This window comes from Cololabis saira, chromosome 14, assembly GCF_033807715.1.
Source record: "Cololabis saira isolate AMF1-May2022 chromosome 14, fColSai1.1, whole genome shotgun sequence".
Taxonomy (NCBI): Eukaryota; Metazoa; Chordata; class Actinopteri; order Beloniformes; family Belonidae; genus Cololabis; species Cololabis saira.
This window is the reverse complement of record NC_084600.1, coordinates 149,400-164,473: the sequence shown is the minus strand read 5'-3', so window position 1 is coordinate 164,473 and position 15,074 is coordinate 149,400. Positions and strand designations below refer to the sequence as shown.

The window sequence follows — 15,074 nt, the reverse complement described above, 5'->3', positions numbered from 1 at the left end:
GAAAGTAATCATGATGTGTGTGCTGACTCCAAAGGAGTTGAGTTTCCTGAGGAGGAACAGCCGTTGGTGACACTTCCTGAGAATCTCCTCTGTGTTGGCGGAGAATTTCAGGAGGTTGTCAAAGATGGTGCCCAGGTATTTGTACTCAACGACTGACTCCACTTGCTTCCCGTGGATGGTGGTGGTGACTGCAGCAGCCAGATCCCTCTGTCTGCTGGAGAAGGTCACCACCATCTCTTTGGTCTTGCTGGGGTTTAGTTCCAGTTTGGAGCTGTCACACTCACTACGAACTCCTGTAGAACGGGTCCGTGGTGTTGTGAGGGGCCTGACAGCAGCAACAGGAGAACTGTGTTTCAGCGTACTTTACCAGGTGGCGGTTGGGCTGTGTGGCTCTGCAGTCATCGGTGTAGAGCAGTGTTTCCTACCCTGGGGTCCGGGCCCCCCCTGGGGGGGCGCCTGAGATCTCTGGGGGGGGGCGCGAAACTTTGTCTGCTTTGAGGATATGCAGTTGTAAAAATTATATTTGCGCATGTTAAATAAATAAAAAATAATAATAACACAACTAATGGAATACAGTAATCCTGTATAAACCCACTTAGAAATATATTTTGATCATTTTCTAATACTAAGTTATTTAGCAGGATAAAAACTTAAAAACGTATTATATAATTATTCAACATTTAATCATACTACTACTCAGACAGGTTGTTAAAGGAAAAATGTTGCAAATGTTCGCTCTCAGATTGAGAGACTTTTTTCAGAAATATTTTTATGTCCTTCCTTGCAATTATTTTTTTGCGGATTTTAAACATTGGTGACACAAAATTAAGTGAAAAAAAAAACAAAGTCATATGTATAAGAGATAAGATAAGATAATCTTTTATTACTCCCTCAATGGGGAAACTCACATGTTAGCAGCAGTAACTTAACACATGCAGGGAAGGGGGTAAAAAAGTAAAAAAAAAATATATATATATATAGGACAGTATATACATTGCGATGGAGATAAAAGTAGTGCAAAAGAAAAAAAAGCAGGTAGAATGTGTGTGAGGTAGACAGACAGATATTTCATAGATATTGTATACAGGGTAAACCATAGAGAAATGTATCTAAAAAACATAATTAGTGTTCATTTTTAATTAAATTAAAGGTTTGTAACAGATCACTTTAATCTTTTTTTGGGGGGGGGTGCTGGTCTTAGACACAAGTAGGGGGGGCTCCAAGGAAAACCACTGGTGTAGAGGATGAAGAGCAGGGGGGAGAGCACACAGCCCTGGGTGGAGCCAGTGGAGGTGGAGCAGAGGTCAGAGAGAGAGTTGTTGACCCGAACCCTCTGGGTCCTGTTGGTCAGAAAGTCCAGGATCCACAGGATTAACTGGTCATCCAGGTGGAAGTGGGAGGAGAGTTTAGTGGCCAGGAAGTGGGGCTGCAGGGTGTTGAATGCTGATGAGAAGTCAGCGAACAGTAGTCTGGCGGATGAGTCAGGGAGCTCCAGGTGTTTGTGAATGGAGTCCATGATGAAGGTTTTTGCATCATCCACGCTTCTGCCTGCACGATAGGCAAACTGGAGTGGGTCCATTTGGGAGTCAGTTGCTCTGATGATCTGCTGTTTTACGATCTTCTCCATGGCCTTCATCACCAGGGAGGAGACGGCCACAGGACAGAGATCATTATATATTATAGTGGGTAATGATGTCCTGCGCCAGGACTTGTAGGCGGAGAGAGCTCTAGCGCCCCCTACCACCTGCTGGATCCACAGCGGCAAGTCTTGGGCTTTTACTTACGTTTAAGCTTTAAATTCAAGCACGTGTTTTATTGTATTTAATTTAAAGGAGCATGAGGCAGGATTGAGGCAGGATTTATGATAAAAATTCATATACGTTTTAAGTTTTCTAGTAATAATGTCAGATGAAGCGTTCCAAACCCAAAAGAATTAGCCCTCTAGTGTATCTCTCCGTTGCCTTGAACAGGCTGTGTGCTGCAAAATGTGCTGCAATTCGGTCCCGAATTTCCCGCGCTGGGCTGTGGATGTGACGTCACATGACGCTGCATGCACGTTCTCCCCGTTCTCCCGTGCCGGCTTCACTGTTGGCTGCAGTACCCCCGACGGCCGTCGTGGTGAAGGGTGGCGCTAGAGAGTCTCATTTCTTAAAAGGAGCCTCATGCTCCTTTAATACAAATAGAAAAAAAAGTGTTTTATTATTCTATTTTCTATACCCACTTAATCTTAACATGGTCACGGGGGTCTGCTGTTTATCCCAGCTCATCCATCGTCCATATGTGGCTAGTAGGGCCACATATGGACAAAAAACCAAAAGTGCAATTTAGAATCAGCAATCAGCCTAACAAATATCTTTTTAGACTGTGGGAGGAAGCTGGAGTGCCCAGAGAAAAGACACACAAGTACAAGGAGATCACATAAACTCATAGTTCCTTGGTCCTGAAGTCAAATGAGGAAGCTGCTTGTGAGGCAACAGTTCTGACCTGAGGAAGGGGGGAATATAAAAAAATTATTATTAATATTAATATTAACATCTTAAGTCCAATTTGTGAGTTGGTAACTCAGCTAGGGCTGGGCGATATGGACCAAAAGTCATATCTCGATATTTTCTAGCTGAATGTCGATACTCGATATATATCGATATTTTTTCTGTGCCTTAATTGGGGTTTCCCCCAAAGCATTATAGCATAGCATCTCTGTTAGCTTCATTTTTTTCTGAGGCAAACCCTTAAAAAAACAGTCAGTTTTAATACGAAGCCTCGTGCCAAATGTCACACAGGTTCATTTATTAACAGAGGTCTGCACAATATCAAAATGTATAAAACAAATGAAATAAATATAAACTGCCTGCATATATAGAATAAAAATGCTTTTTGAATAAAATAAAACAAATATCCCTTTCCTGCATAACAATTAAATTAAAATACATTGTGCAATTAATACAATGTAGACAGTAACAGGCAGACTTTTCCACTGAGGTTGATAGTTGTGCAAATAACAAAACATTTGTGCAAATCTCAAATAAAACATTCAAGTCAATTTGTCACAAAATAAGCTATATCAAAATCATTAAAAAAAAAATAATAATTTAAATCGATATAAACGATATTGTCTCGTACCATATCGCGTTTGAAAATATATCGATATATATTAAAATCTCGATATATCGCCCAGCCCTAAACTCAGCTAATATTTATAGCCATTCTTCCTGTATTCACTGGGGTTTTGTTGGATTCAGGTGGGACGGGCTCCGACCTCCAGTGTCCCTGACCTGGATAGAGCTGGTATAGAAAATGGATGAATTGGTTTCGTAGAGCACAGTTAAATATTAACCTGGACAGTTTGGGTATTTGCTGTAACGTCATGGAAAGGAGAAAAAAAAAGAGCCGAGTTCAACTTGATTCATTTCTTGTCACATTTTAAATGAGAAAACTTTTGTCTCATTTCAAAAACCCCAAAGCCCTGATAAAAGGTGATTTGACTGCTAATGAGAAAAAAATAAATAAAATAAAAAAAGTCACCCAAGCATGTGATATGATCTCCTCAGACACTGCGTCACATGCTCATGCTGATCCTGGACCTGGAGAGGAAAAGCTTGTCCAAAAATATCCATCCGTTTTCATCCGTTTGATCCGGGCCCGGGTCGCGGGGGCAGCAGTATCAGCAGAGGGGCCCAGGGATTGGGTGGTGGAGAACTCCCGCCCAGACCACAGTGCACCAGCCTGTCATGCTCCTTCCTGCGGATGCTGAGCCTCCTGGAAAGCAAGCCCAAGTAGTCCATGGGCCAGAGCCCAAAATTTCACTTGTCAGTACCACTCAAAGGGCCTGATTTACTAAGATCCTAAATAAAGAGTACTAAATTGCGTGTGCACTGAAAAAGTTTGCACGTGCTGTTGTTGTGTGTTTTGCGGGTGATCAACTAAGAATGCGTGCGCAATTGATAACAGGTGCAAACCGCAGTATTTAAATGAGGTGTTGCGTGTCTTACGGTTTGCGCCATGAACTACAGCAAAGAAATTTAAACATTACCAAAAGAAACGCAATATGGGAGAAAATCTGCGATAGAATAAATGCAGTAAGACAAAAAGAACGGCAGATGAGGTTAAAAGAAGGTGGCAAGATATAAGGCGAAGAACTAAAGAAAAAGTGGCCTTTAATAAAACTTGTGCAACCATTTTTAAAATAGCATGCAGCAGAATAAAGACTCTCTCTCTGCGTATTCTTTGATTTTGGCGATGTCGCCTCCTTGCCACAATAACAGCAGCAGCAGATTAGCACCTTCCTTTCAAACGTATTAAATACAGACGCAATCACAATACGCGCAATTACTTTCAGGCTTGGTAAATCTCATTGCGTGTGGTAAATTAACCTATTTGCATTTTCCCCTCCCAGTATTTAGCGCTTTCTGCCGGGTACGCCCCATATTGATTATTCATCAGGGCAAAAGTACTAAATGAACAGCGTGTGCTATTTTGCTCATTTGAGAGGCACAGTCCTCTTTGCACGCTGTTAGTAGATCAGCTCGCACATTGGTTTGCGGGTGCTGTCAAGTTTGCACACGTTTTTACACACGCAAACCTTTACTAAATCAGGCCCAAAGTGACCAAACTTGCTTATAATTTTTGAAAAGATCCACGTCTGTAGATAATATTTTGGTATGATAACCTTCCTGAGTGGCATCTGTATCATAGTTATCAGCTCATGAAGTTACCAGCCCCTTCAGAAAATTACATTTTAGATGCTGCTGCATATCCTGGTTTAGACTCATGTACAGGATATCTGTCAATGTTTCACTATATTGTCTTTGGTATCATTTTAAAGGGGACCTTTAAAGCATTCATTCAGGCTAAGATGTGATACATTTCCTGAATCCTTATGGTCCTCTGAGTATTCCAGTTTTTGTATTTTGTGTCTCTGTTGTTCCTAGATGACACAGGGATAAAATATACTATATCATTTAGGCGAAAATTGTGTAAAAATGTGTGTTGTTTATAGTTTAAAGAGCTGCAGTGACCTCTATGTTGGTCAGAAAGATCCACATCTTAGCTTGAATGAATGCTTAAAAGGTCTCCTTTAAAATGACACCAAAGACAATATAGTGAAACATTGACAGATATCTGTACATGAGTCTAAACCAGGATATGCAGCAGCATCTAAAATGTAATTTTCTGAACTTCATGAGCTGATAACTCTGATCCAGCTGCCACTCAGGAAGGTTATCATACCAAAATATAATCTATAGACATGGATCTTTTCAAAAACTATAAGCAAGTTTGGTCACCTTGAGTGGTGCTGATATCTGGTCTGGAACATGGACTAAAGTCCTCGTTTCAGGCTTAGCCTGGCCGGGTCCTGTGGGCAAATACCCGGCTACCAGCACTCGCCTTGGAGCCCCGACCCCAGGCCCGGCTCCAGGGTGGGCCCCAGTGACGGCAATCTGGGCGACGCAAATGTCCTTGTTGGTCTACTATCCACAGTACTCGAGTTGTAAAAACAAAATCAGGGGGATGGTGGATTTTATCATATGGGGACAGATCATTTATGCTGATTACAAATAATATAATATATTACAAATAATAGCAGTGACCAAAACACCTGCAGAAATACTGCAGGAATGACATAGCAGCAGTTAAATGCAGCCTTCTGTAAGCTTTAAATATCCACTGGGCTTACATCAAATACATCAAAACACAACAATAAAAAACACTTTTCTGAACTTATCAATATGACTCTGTCCTTCACAGGATAAGTAACATGGATCACTGCAAAAACTCACAATCTTAACAAGAATATTTGTCTTATTTCTAGTTAAAATGTCTCATTTTAGTAAAAAAATGTCATTACACTTAAAACAAGACTCATCACTGGAAAAAACAACAATTTTCACCTGTTTCAAGTAGATTTTCACTTGAAATAAGTAGAAAAATCTGCCAGTGGAACAAGATTTTATTGCTTGTAATGAGAAGATAAATCTTGTTCCACTGGCAGATTTTCCTACTTATTTCAAGTGAAAATTGACTTGAAACAGGTGAAAATTGTCAAATAAGTTATTTTTCTGGTGTTATTTTTCTGGTGATGACTCTGAATGTTGAAATATCAGTAAAACCACATTCATTGATGAAATGACATAAGGGATGGAAAGGGGGGATGATTTTGACCGTTTTTATTTAAGGGGGGATGCCACCCCCCCTCACCCCCCCTCACCCCCCCTCATCCCCCCCTCATCCCCCCTCAACTCCAGTACTGACTATTCATGATGGGATGGTGAGCCGCTCTGGGTCTGGCCCGTCACCAGGAGTCCTCTGCTAGGAGGAGTGTTGAGTGGGTGCATGCCGCGTTGTCCTGGATAAAAGTTGACCAAAGGCTGGCTTGTAGCCTGGTAAGACTTCGTTTCAACATCTGGAATATTGGTAAACTTATCAATTTGTCAGAGGTGTTTAATCCAGGTGCCATAAAGTAAAAATGCTGTCCAGCAGTTGTTCCAACCCTCTGAAGAAGCATGTGAAGACAAAGCTACAGTAATTTCTGCTGTTTGCAACATGGAAATTGTCTGTTTTTTGCAGAGGTGTTTAATCCAGGTGCCATAAAGTAAAAACCCCGCTGTGTTTCTGGATCAGCCTGTATATTTAGAACAGGTGTTTTCACTAACAACCATCTACCTGCAGAGGAGCTGGTTTAGTATTTGGTTGGAACAACTGCTGGACAGGATTTTTACTTTATGGCACCTGGATTATACACCTCTGCAATTTGTCATCACATCTAAAACCCAGCAATACCCAACACGGCTCTGCAACCAGATCTGCTTCTGGTGTTCACTGTCCTCTTCCTCTACCAAGAACCAACGCACTAAAGAGGCTACGATGTAGAGCAGTAACATATTGGAATAAGCTTCCACCACATTTAACCTTTATTCACAATAAAGTTAGATTCAAAAATAAATTAAGAAAAGCAGTACTTAGCAAGGAAGCCAGTCTTAGTTAGTTGTTTTTTTCTGAAATTCTTGGTTTATTCTGAAATTCTGAGTGTGTAAAATTTGTTTCTGGCTGGCTCCATCACATCTCAGATCATTTTTGTTTAGATTTAGTTATGTTTTAATTGTAAGGATTGTATTTTATTGTTTTATGTGTGCAATGTTGGACCCCAGGAAGAATAGTCTTCACTGCAGTGAGGACTGATGGGGATTTGTAATAAATAAATAACTAAAACACTAGCAGGGGCGTAACGGCCCTGACAACACAAACCCCTCCACCGCTTCAGGGAGGATGTCCCAAAATAAAAAGCTGCAGAAATTCAGCTTACACATAAAACTGACAATTATTATTGTTGCTTTGGCATTTAAAGGATTTAAAATAAAATTTGAAGTGTTTGTGGTATACAGGACTGTCTCAGAAAATTAGAATATTGTGATTAAGTCCTTTATTTTCTGTAATGCAAAAATGTCATACATTCTGGATTCATTGCAAATCAACTGAAATATTGCAAGCCTTTTATTATTTTAATATTTCTGATCATGGCTTACAGCTTAAGAAAACTCAAATATCCTATCTCAAAAAATTAGAATATTCTGGGAATCTTAATCTTAAACTGTAAATCATAATCAGCAATATTAAGAAAATAAAAGGCTTGCAATATTTCAGTTGATTTGTAATGAATCCAGAATGTATGACATTTTTGTTTTTTTAAATTGCATTACAGAAAATAAAGAACTTTATCACAATATTCAAATTTTCTGAGACAGTCCTGTATAATTGTCTGTTTTCCAAATTGGTTTGTCAACACAACAGATCATCACGCAAACATTTAGCTCTTTCAAAAATGTATAAAGCATTTTTATAAAAAGACCCCCCACATACGCATGTTTTTGATTAAACCATGTTTTATTATTCCTAATATTAGATGTAGATACACAAATCAACAAACATTTTCGATTCGTAATGAAAATGCTCCACAGCACACTGACATCGTGTGGAAGGGTCTGGTGTTACAGACACATACCTGAAAATGGACAGCAGTCGTACTTTTTGCAATAATCTGCATTAGTAACAGTAGTAGTAATAATAACAACAGTAGCAATAATGATCATAATAGCAATTAATAATAGTAGTGGTATTAACAACTCTGAATTACAGAGGAAGGAACAGACATTTGTCAAAAGTCATGAGAAATGAAGGTAGGAGGACAGGCTTATCAAATGCTGCAGGACAGACCACTGGATGAAAAAAAAAAATAAAACAAGATCCCACTGGACAGAATAAATCCTGCTTTCTTCTAGAAGAGCTCAAACTGTTACCAGTCTGTTTCCACTCCAAATCTAGTACTACACATGTAAAAGCTCCTTTTTCTTCATGAAGTACTAAATTGTTACAAGTACTCCCTAGTACCATAAACGTATCTCTTTGACATCAATAATGCAATACTTTCCATGATCTGGTCAAAGCTCACCAGCAGCACAGGGTTATTAGAAAAAAAATGCAATATGCAACATCAAATCACAGCCGGCTGAGAAAAGAAACACTCCCACAAGTCTGGATGGCCAGGGTCACTCTGCATTAAGGATACAGTACAGTATTAAATAATAATTCATGTGTGAGTGTACGTGGGAGAGGGCTTGTGTAAAGTATCTCAAGTATAATCATTATTTTTGCTTCACGTGACCAGTTTAATTTGGCCAAAGTAATTGGAATCATTCACATTCAAATGAGCTGCTGAGAAAGTCTGTTGTGATGGGAAACGTCTGCCGGTCTGTTCAGAGCCAAGAAAAGGAAGCAGTAGGTCAGAAAAATGGGAGGAAAGACTCTCCCGTTCAAACCTTAACGTATATGCTTCTGGTTTCCAGATCAGTTTAGGTTCAAACTGAAACTAGGAGCTCTGTCACTCAGCTGGGATCAGAAAGTCCCATGGACAGAGACGAGGCAAGTCTGGACTGAATGCTGCTCACTGAACACGTTTGTTCAGACGTTTCTCCCGGCTGATTTGTTGTCTCTGAGCAACACCGTGTTCACCTGCAGCGGGAGGATAAGGCCGACCTGTCCCAGCCTCCACTTGTGCTATTATTCCAACAGCTGAGTGTGACGTTGCTGGGAGGTAATCGCTCTTAGGAGGCAAATAAACGCACCGGCTAAACCACCTGTTACTTTCAACCTGGAATAAATAACTAACGGCACCTAACCTCTTTTATCATAACCAGCTGGACTCTTCAATCACGAGCCGTTGTCCAATAATCTGCAGCAACAATAACGCCCTTATGCCCTAACGCCGGCTTTTACTATTTCTCTGAAATGTGAGATCGTTCAGTTTACATTAACATGTAAAATATTCCAATTACAAAATATGAGTTGGTTTCCAATCCTGAATATAAGGTGATCTGGTGTTTGTTTTTAGACTAAATCAACACAGAACATATGTCAAAGCTTAGACAAACCTATAAATCTAAATTAAGTTATGCCGTATATGTGAGTTAAAAGCTCACCAATAAGATTTTAAGACATTTCTTCCCTGCCACCACGTGCCAACAGAGCTTTCCTGTGAGTACTGTTAATCATACTGGACCGGCATTTATTTATCATCCACAGGCATACATTAGGTCATTGCCACAGGGCAAATTTAAACATTCAATTGTTTTCTTTTGGTAAGAAAACTTCCCATTTCTGTTTTAATGGGGTGTGATTTTTTCTTCTTTTTTAAAAGGCTTCAGTGTAAATGTAGTGGGTTCAAGTAAAGCTCAGGCTCCTACTGTATCTCTGTCAGAACGCACATGAGGTGCATTCTTCTTTACTACCCGTCCTTTCTCTATCTCACATCCACACCCATCACTTCACCTGTCACCACGTCTGTCAGCTGTCCGTCCATCCGTCTCCCTCGCGTCCCCGCGGTCTGCCACAAAAAAAACTAAATGTGCTTCAGCTATTTATCTACAATCCGCCCCCCATGCCTTCACACTAGTAGATAGAGACATTAGAAATAAGTATTAAAAGACTGAAACGAAACAAAGAAAGATCCGTGGTAATGTAACCTCACATATAAGTAGAAACCAAAAAGGAAAAGATAAGTTTTATGAAATCGTTCCAGTTATATTAAGTCGTGTTTATGTCTGGTTTATCTGGCCATGTTTGTTTAGGAACAAATAAACATGCAAAATCCACAGCACCACAACTCACACACACACGCACACTAGAAAACTAACCTCCTCTGCTTTGTACAGAAAAATGGAAATTTGAAAAATCAAGCAGAAAAGATCACCCAAAAGAAATGATCAAATACAGGCAAAATTAGATCAAATAAAAAATAAAACCACTTATTAAATATATATATAACATTTTCCCAATGAAACTTGTGATCACTTACTGCACACGGCTAAAACTTGAGTTTTATTCTTGTTGTGAAACACCTCATGAATTCTTTCCTAAAGGAAAAAAAAAAAAAAAAAATGCATACAAGGGCAAGCCCAACATTCTCCACTAGTTGAACCAAATTTGCTTCTTTGCACAACATAAATCAAAAGTATAGTAATTTGTTTGTTTTTTTTCAAACCAGCAATGGCAAAAGATAAATAGTATAATAATAATAATAGTATCAATCAGGTCAATAGCATCAATACCAGGAACATAAAAAGAGACTGGTGTGATCCGTCAGAAACAGACTGGGGGGATGAAACCGGAGCTCAGCCGTCATCTATTGCTTTACTGGAGTCCCGTGGAGTCGTAGCCATCGCCACGGCTCCACTAGTCCAGACTCACTACTCACTGAACAGAACACACTCTTGCTGAGGAGTCGGTACCGTGGACTGGACCGGACCGTGGCCCCGGCGTGGCCCGGGACGCCGGCTCTTCCCTTCCACCCCCGTTACTGGCTCAGACTAACGGGCCTGACAAGGGATGAGGGCTCTCATTGTTGGATGCAGCTAATTGTGAACCATTGGAATGGGTGAACAAAAAAGTAAATGACAGATAAAACTGATGAGGGAAAGGATGAGACGTAAAGGAAAAAAGGTTTTCTTGTAAGTCACGATGTAGCTGTCGACAAATTCCTTGGGGCCTCTGCTGAAAGCAGCGTTTGTATAACTTGTGTACAACTTTCGTTTCTGTCTGCCTCAAGTCTGTTCAATTTTTGTGATTAATGTAGTTTTCCATTGATTATTGTACAAGTAGTTCTACTTCTTCTTGCTAAAAAAGCTGAACCTCTTCTCGCGGTCCTTCTCTTTGCCGTCTTTGTTCCGCAGGGTGACGCTGCCGGTGTCCCCGGAGCTGGGGGAGATGGGGGGCATGGTCATGGCCCGGCTGAGGGCCCGCGGGCCCCCGGGAGAGTCTTGTGCTCTTGTAGGGATGGAGCTCAGAATGGAGCGGATCCACGAGCTCATTTCCTCCTGTAGAAAGAGACAGCACTTGGTTAGGATTCATGGTTTCATCGCTGCAGAGACATCGTTCTGTTCTGGGCATCTCACCTCATCCTTGGTTTGGAACAGGAACTCTTTCCCGTCTCCTAGTCTGAACACACCAGAGGGAAGAATTATTCACAGAGAGGAAATACATGATAGAATTGATTTGATTTGATTTGATTTGATTTTTGATTTGATATGTTTATTTGGTCACGTTATAAGAAGTCAGTAGTCAATACAAAGTTTTTTGCATGTACAGGACTGTCTCAGAAAATTAGAATATTGAGATTCTTTATTTTCTGTAATGCAATTAAAATGTCATACATTCTGGATTCATTACAAATCAACTGAAATATTGCAAGCCTTTTATTATTTTAATATTGCTGATCATGGCTTACAGTTTAAGAAAACTCAAATATCCTATCTCAAAAAATTAGAATATTCTGGGAATCTTAATCTTAAACTGTAAACCATAATCAGCAATATTAAAATAATAAAAGGCTTGCAATATTTCAGTTGATTTGTAATGAATCCAGAATGTATGACATTTTTGCATTACAGAAAATAAAGAACTTTATCACAATATTCAAATTTTCTGAGACAGTCCTGTATATCAAGCAAGGACCAAAAAGTTGAAAAAACAAAATAACTACATGAAAAAAAAAAATATATATATATATATATGTATATATATATATATATATATATATATATATATTAGGGGTGTAACGGTATTTGTATTCGTCCCGTCCCGGTACGGGGGTCACGGTTCGGTTCACGCAGTCATACGGCGAATACGTCTGACTGAGTTAAAAAAAAAAAAAAAAAAAATCAATCATCGTTTTTTTTCCCCCTTATAAAACAGTCACGTTCCATTACAGACCTAAATGTGTGCTAGTCTGTGCATATCAATAAATATATGTGCAATTCATATATCATCATAAATTGTAGGCTATAATAACGATAAAATGTTCTAATTCTTAATTTACAACTGTCCTGAACGCATCAGGGCCGTGTGCCAACGCGGATTGGCTGTAAAGCCTGATTTATGGTTCTGCGTTAAATCGACGCAGAGCATACGCCGTAGGGTACGGCGCAGTCTACGGCGAGGTTATGCGGCGACGCGCAACCTTCGCCGTAGGCGCTGCGTTGGTGTAACGCGGTACCATAAATCAGCCTTAACAGTCACAGTGAAGGAGATTAGCGCTAAAGTTTAAAAGAGGACTAAATTTGTACAAAGTTTTGAATGTTACCCCGTTTTCCACGTTACCTGGATTATTTTGGGTTATGGAAGAGTCAACTACCGTTGGTGAGTGAGTGTAACCTTCATAAATAATTTATTTATCAGTTTCTTGACCAGCTGCCTATTTTAATGAGCTTGTGTTGTTGTCAACGAGACCGCCGAGTCTATTCTCTATTATAGAGCTCAGAAATTATGTTATAGGCTGCTGTGTCTATATCTATCTAAATAGATTGTGTAATTTAGACCAGTTATGGTTTTTTTGTATTTAAATTGTATCAAAGAATGAACTGAGTCAGTCCGTGACTACCTGAGTTTTCAGAGCCATGTGATTGACAGCTGTCAGGCCTGTGTGTGTGTGTGTGTGTGTGTGTGTGTGTGTGTGTGTGTGTGTGTGTGTGTGTGTTCTTCTGAACAAGTTTGTGACTTTACTCTGCTTTCTGCCTATAGGCTTGGCTCAATAAAAGTGAGAATAAATGTAGTTTGATGGGTAGGATGAGGTGTTGTTGAACGTTAAAATGACCCGTACCGAACCCGTACCGAACCGTGACCCCTGTACCGAGGTACGTACCGAACCGTGACTTGTGTGTACCGTGACACCCCTAATATATATATATATATATATATATGAGAGAAAGAAAGAAACAAAGTAAATAAATAAGAGAAATAAATAAATGTTGCTCAAACTGGCCTATCTCGGCTTAACAGCATCAAGATGTTCATATTTACACACATGCATACATTCACCCACACACACACCAAACCCACCTATACAGTATACATTGCTGTGCATACATACATATATATACACTTATTTATACTTGTATACCTGTAGAATGGACTTCACGTTCCCAGTTTTCAGATTTTACTATCATTTACCAAGTTTAACTAGAGGTTAGTTCTATGTGCAAAGTTGTCCAGTGCTTTCTTCTCACCTCAGCTTGAACACATGTTTCCTTTTCTTATAGTCGTGTGCTACTTCACATGCAGCGTCTCCCAGGCTGATGGGAACCTCTCCGTGATACGGAACACCGTTGCTGGCACTCTTACTGTCCTTATAGAAGCCCAGACTTCCTTTTCTTAGGACACAGTACACATTCTGCCAGGACCTAAGGAAGCAAATTAATCAGATTAATATCATTAAAGCAGCACAATGTAACTTTCAGCTTTTGTTGAGTTTGGCGGCTCCTTTGGACAAAAGCGGTAGTGTTTTACCAGAAAGAACTCTACATTTCCCATGAGCACCAGCGCGTACTGCCGGAAAGATCCTGTCGCCGTCGCGTGCATTTGTTTTGACAGTGAATGAAATAAGACGGGACAGACATTCGAAAACTACTTTTTTTACTTTTCTGTTTTCAGCGGTCGTTTGCAGGATGGATAGCGAAGAGGTAATGTATCTATTTTTGGCATTTGGATGAGATTAGAATCACAGACGTCCTCCATGATTATTACAAACGATCACAGGTCCCCAGATCATTTTAATCCCACGCTAATGGGGCACACGTTTCACATGTTCCATGTTAAACCAAGTCTTCTCTCTGCTGAACGTGACCAGATCCTCACCTGTTAGCTGCCTTTTTGTTGTGGGACTCCATCTCATGTTTCCGACAGAGAATCCCCTCCGTGGGCTCCGGGTCTGACCCGGCTGCCCCCCGGCCCGGCAGCGTAGCCGAGGGCTCCATGCGGGACGAGGCCAGCCCGCTGTCTCTACCCGGCCCGTTCGCCGAGTCCGACTCTGAGCCCTGGGGTCAAACACCACGTGAATATTAGTGGGAGTTTGAAAAGTGCAGTTCTGGACGGATAAAGGAGGTTGCGAAGCATCTGTTCACAGCCGTATGTGAAAAGCCTGAATGATGGTTGCTTTGACGATACTGTAGAATTACTTCAGCAAACAGCGGAGAGTGGATTCACTGGATCCACACAATTGCATGGACATTACTAAAGCAATTACAGCTGCTCAGATGGGGGAGACATACTGTACTACTTAGATAACCGTCACACAGAAAACATGCAAGCAACACTGACAAACATTAGGTCAAATATCTGAAATAATAAAAGCTGTCAAAATGTTTCAAGGGAACCTGAAATCAGACTTCTTTTGAACACAAACATACAGTTATAGATGTGTCTCATTCTTACAGGACTGTCTCAGAAAATTAGAATATTGTGAATTTCTGTAAGGCAATTACAAAAACAAAAATGTCATACATTCTGGATTCATTACAAATCAACTGAAATATTGCAAGCCTTTTATTATTTTAATATTGCTGATCATGGCTTACAGCTTAAGAAAACTCAAATATCCTATCTCAAAAAATTAGAATATTCTGGGAATCTTAATCTGTAAGCTATAATCAGCAATATTAAAATAATAAAAGGCTTGCAATATTTCAGTTGATTTGTAATGAATCCAGAATGGATGAGATTTTAGTTTTTTTAATTGCATTACAGAAAAGAAA

General features: G+C 40.0%; 1 protein-coding gene across 7 annotated transcripts in view; it reads right to left on the bottom strand.

Annotated features, from left to right (window-relative positions):
• Window positions 1-7,859: 7,859 nt before the first annotated feature.
• The window catches only part of LOC133459431 (spectrin beta chain, non-erythrocytic 1-like), an 84,620-nt gene continuing 77,405 nt past the window's right edge, over window positions 7,860-15,074 (bottom strand). For all 7 annotated transcript variants that reach the window (XM_061739336.1, XM_061739340.1, XM_061739338.1 and 4 more), the window contains 4 exons: window positions 14,179-14,357; window positions 13,551-13,724; window positions 11,442-11,484; window positions 7,860-11,363 (listed from right to left, as the gene is read on the bottom strand). In XM_061739336.1, the coding sequence (XP_061595320.1) occupies window positions 11,151-11,363; window positions 11,442-11,484; window positions 13,551-13,724; window positions 14,179-14,357 (609 nt within the window). In that variant the 3' untranslated portion in view covers window positions 7,860-11,150. The remainder of the gene's footprint in view (window positions 11,364-11,441; window positions 11,485-13,550; window positions 13,725-14,178; window positions 14,358-15,074) is intronic.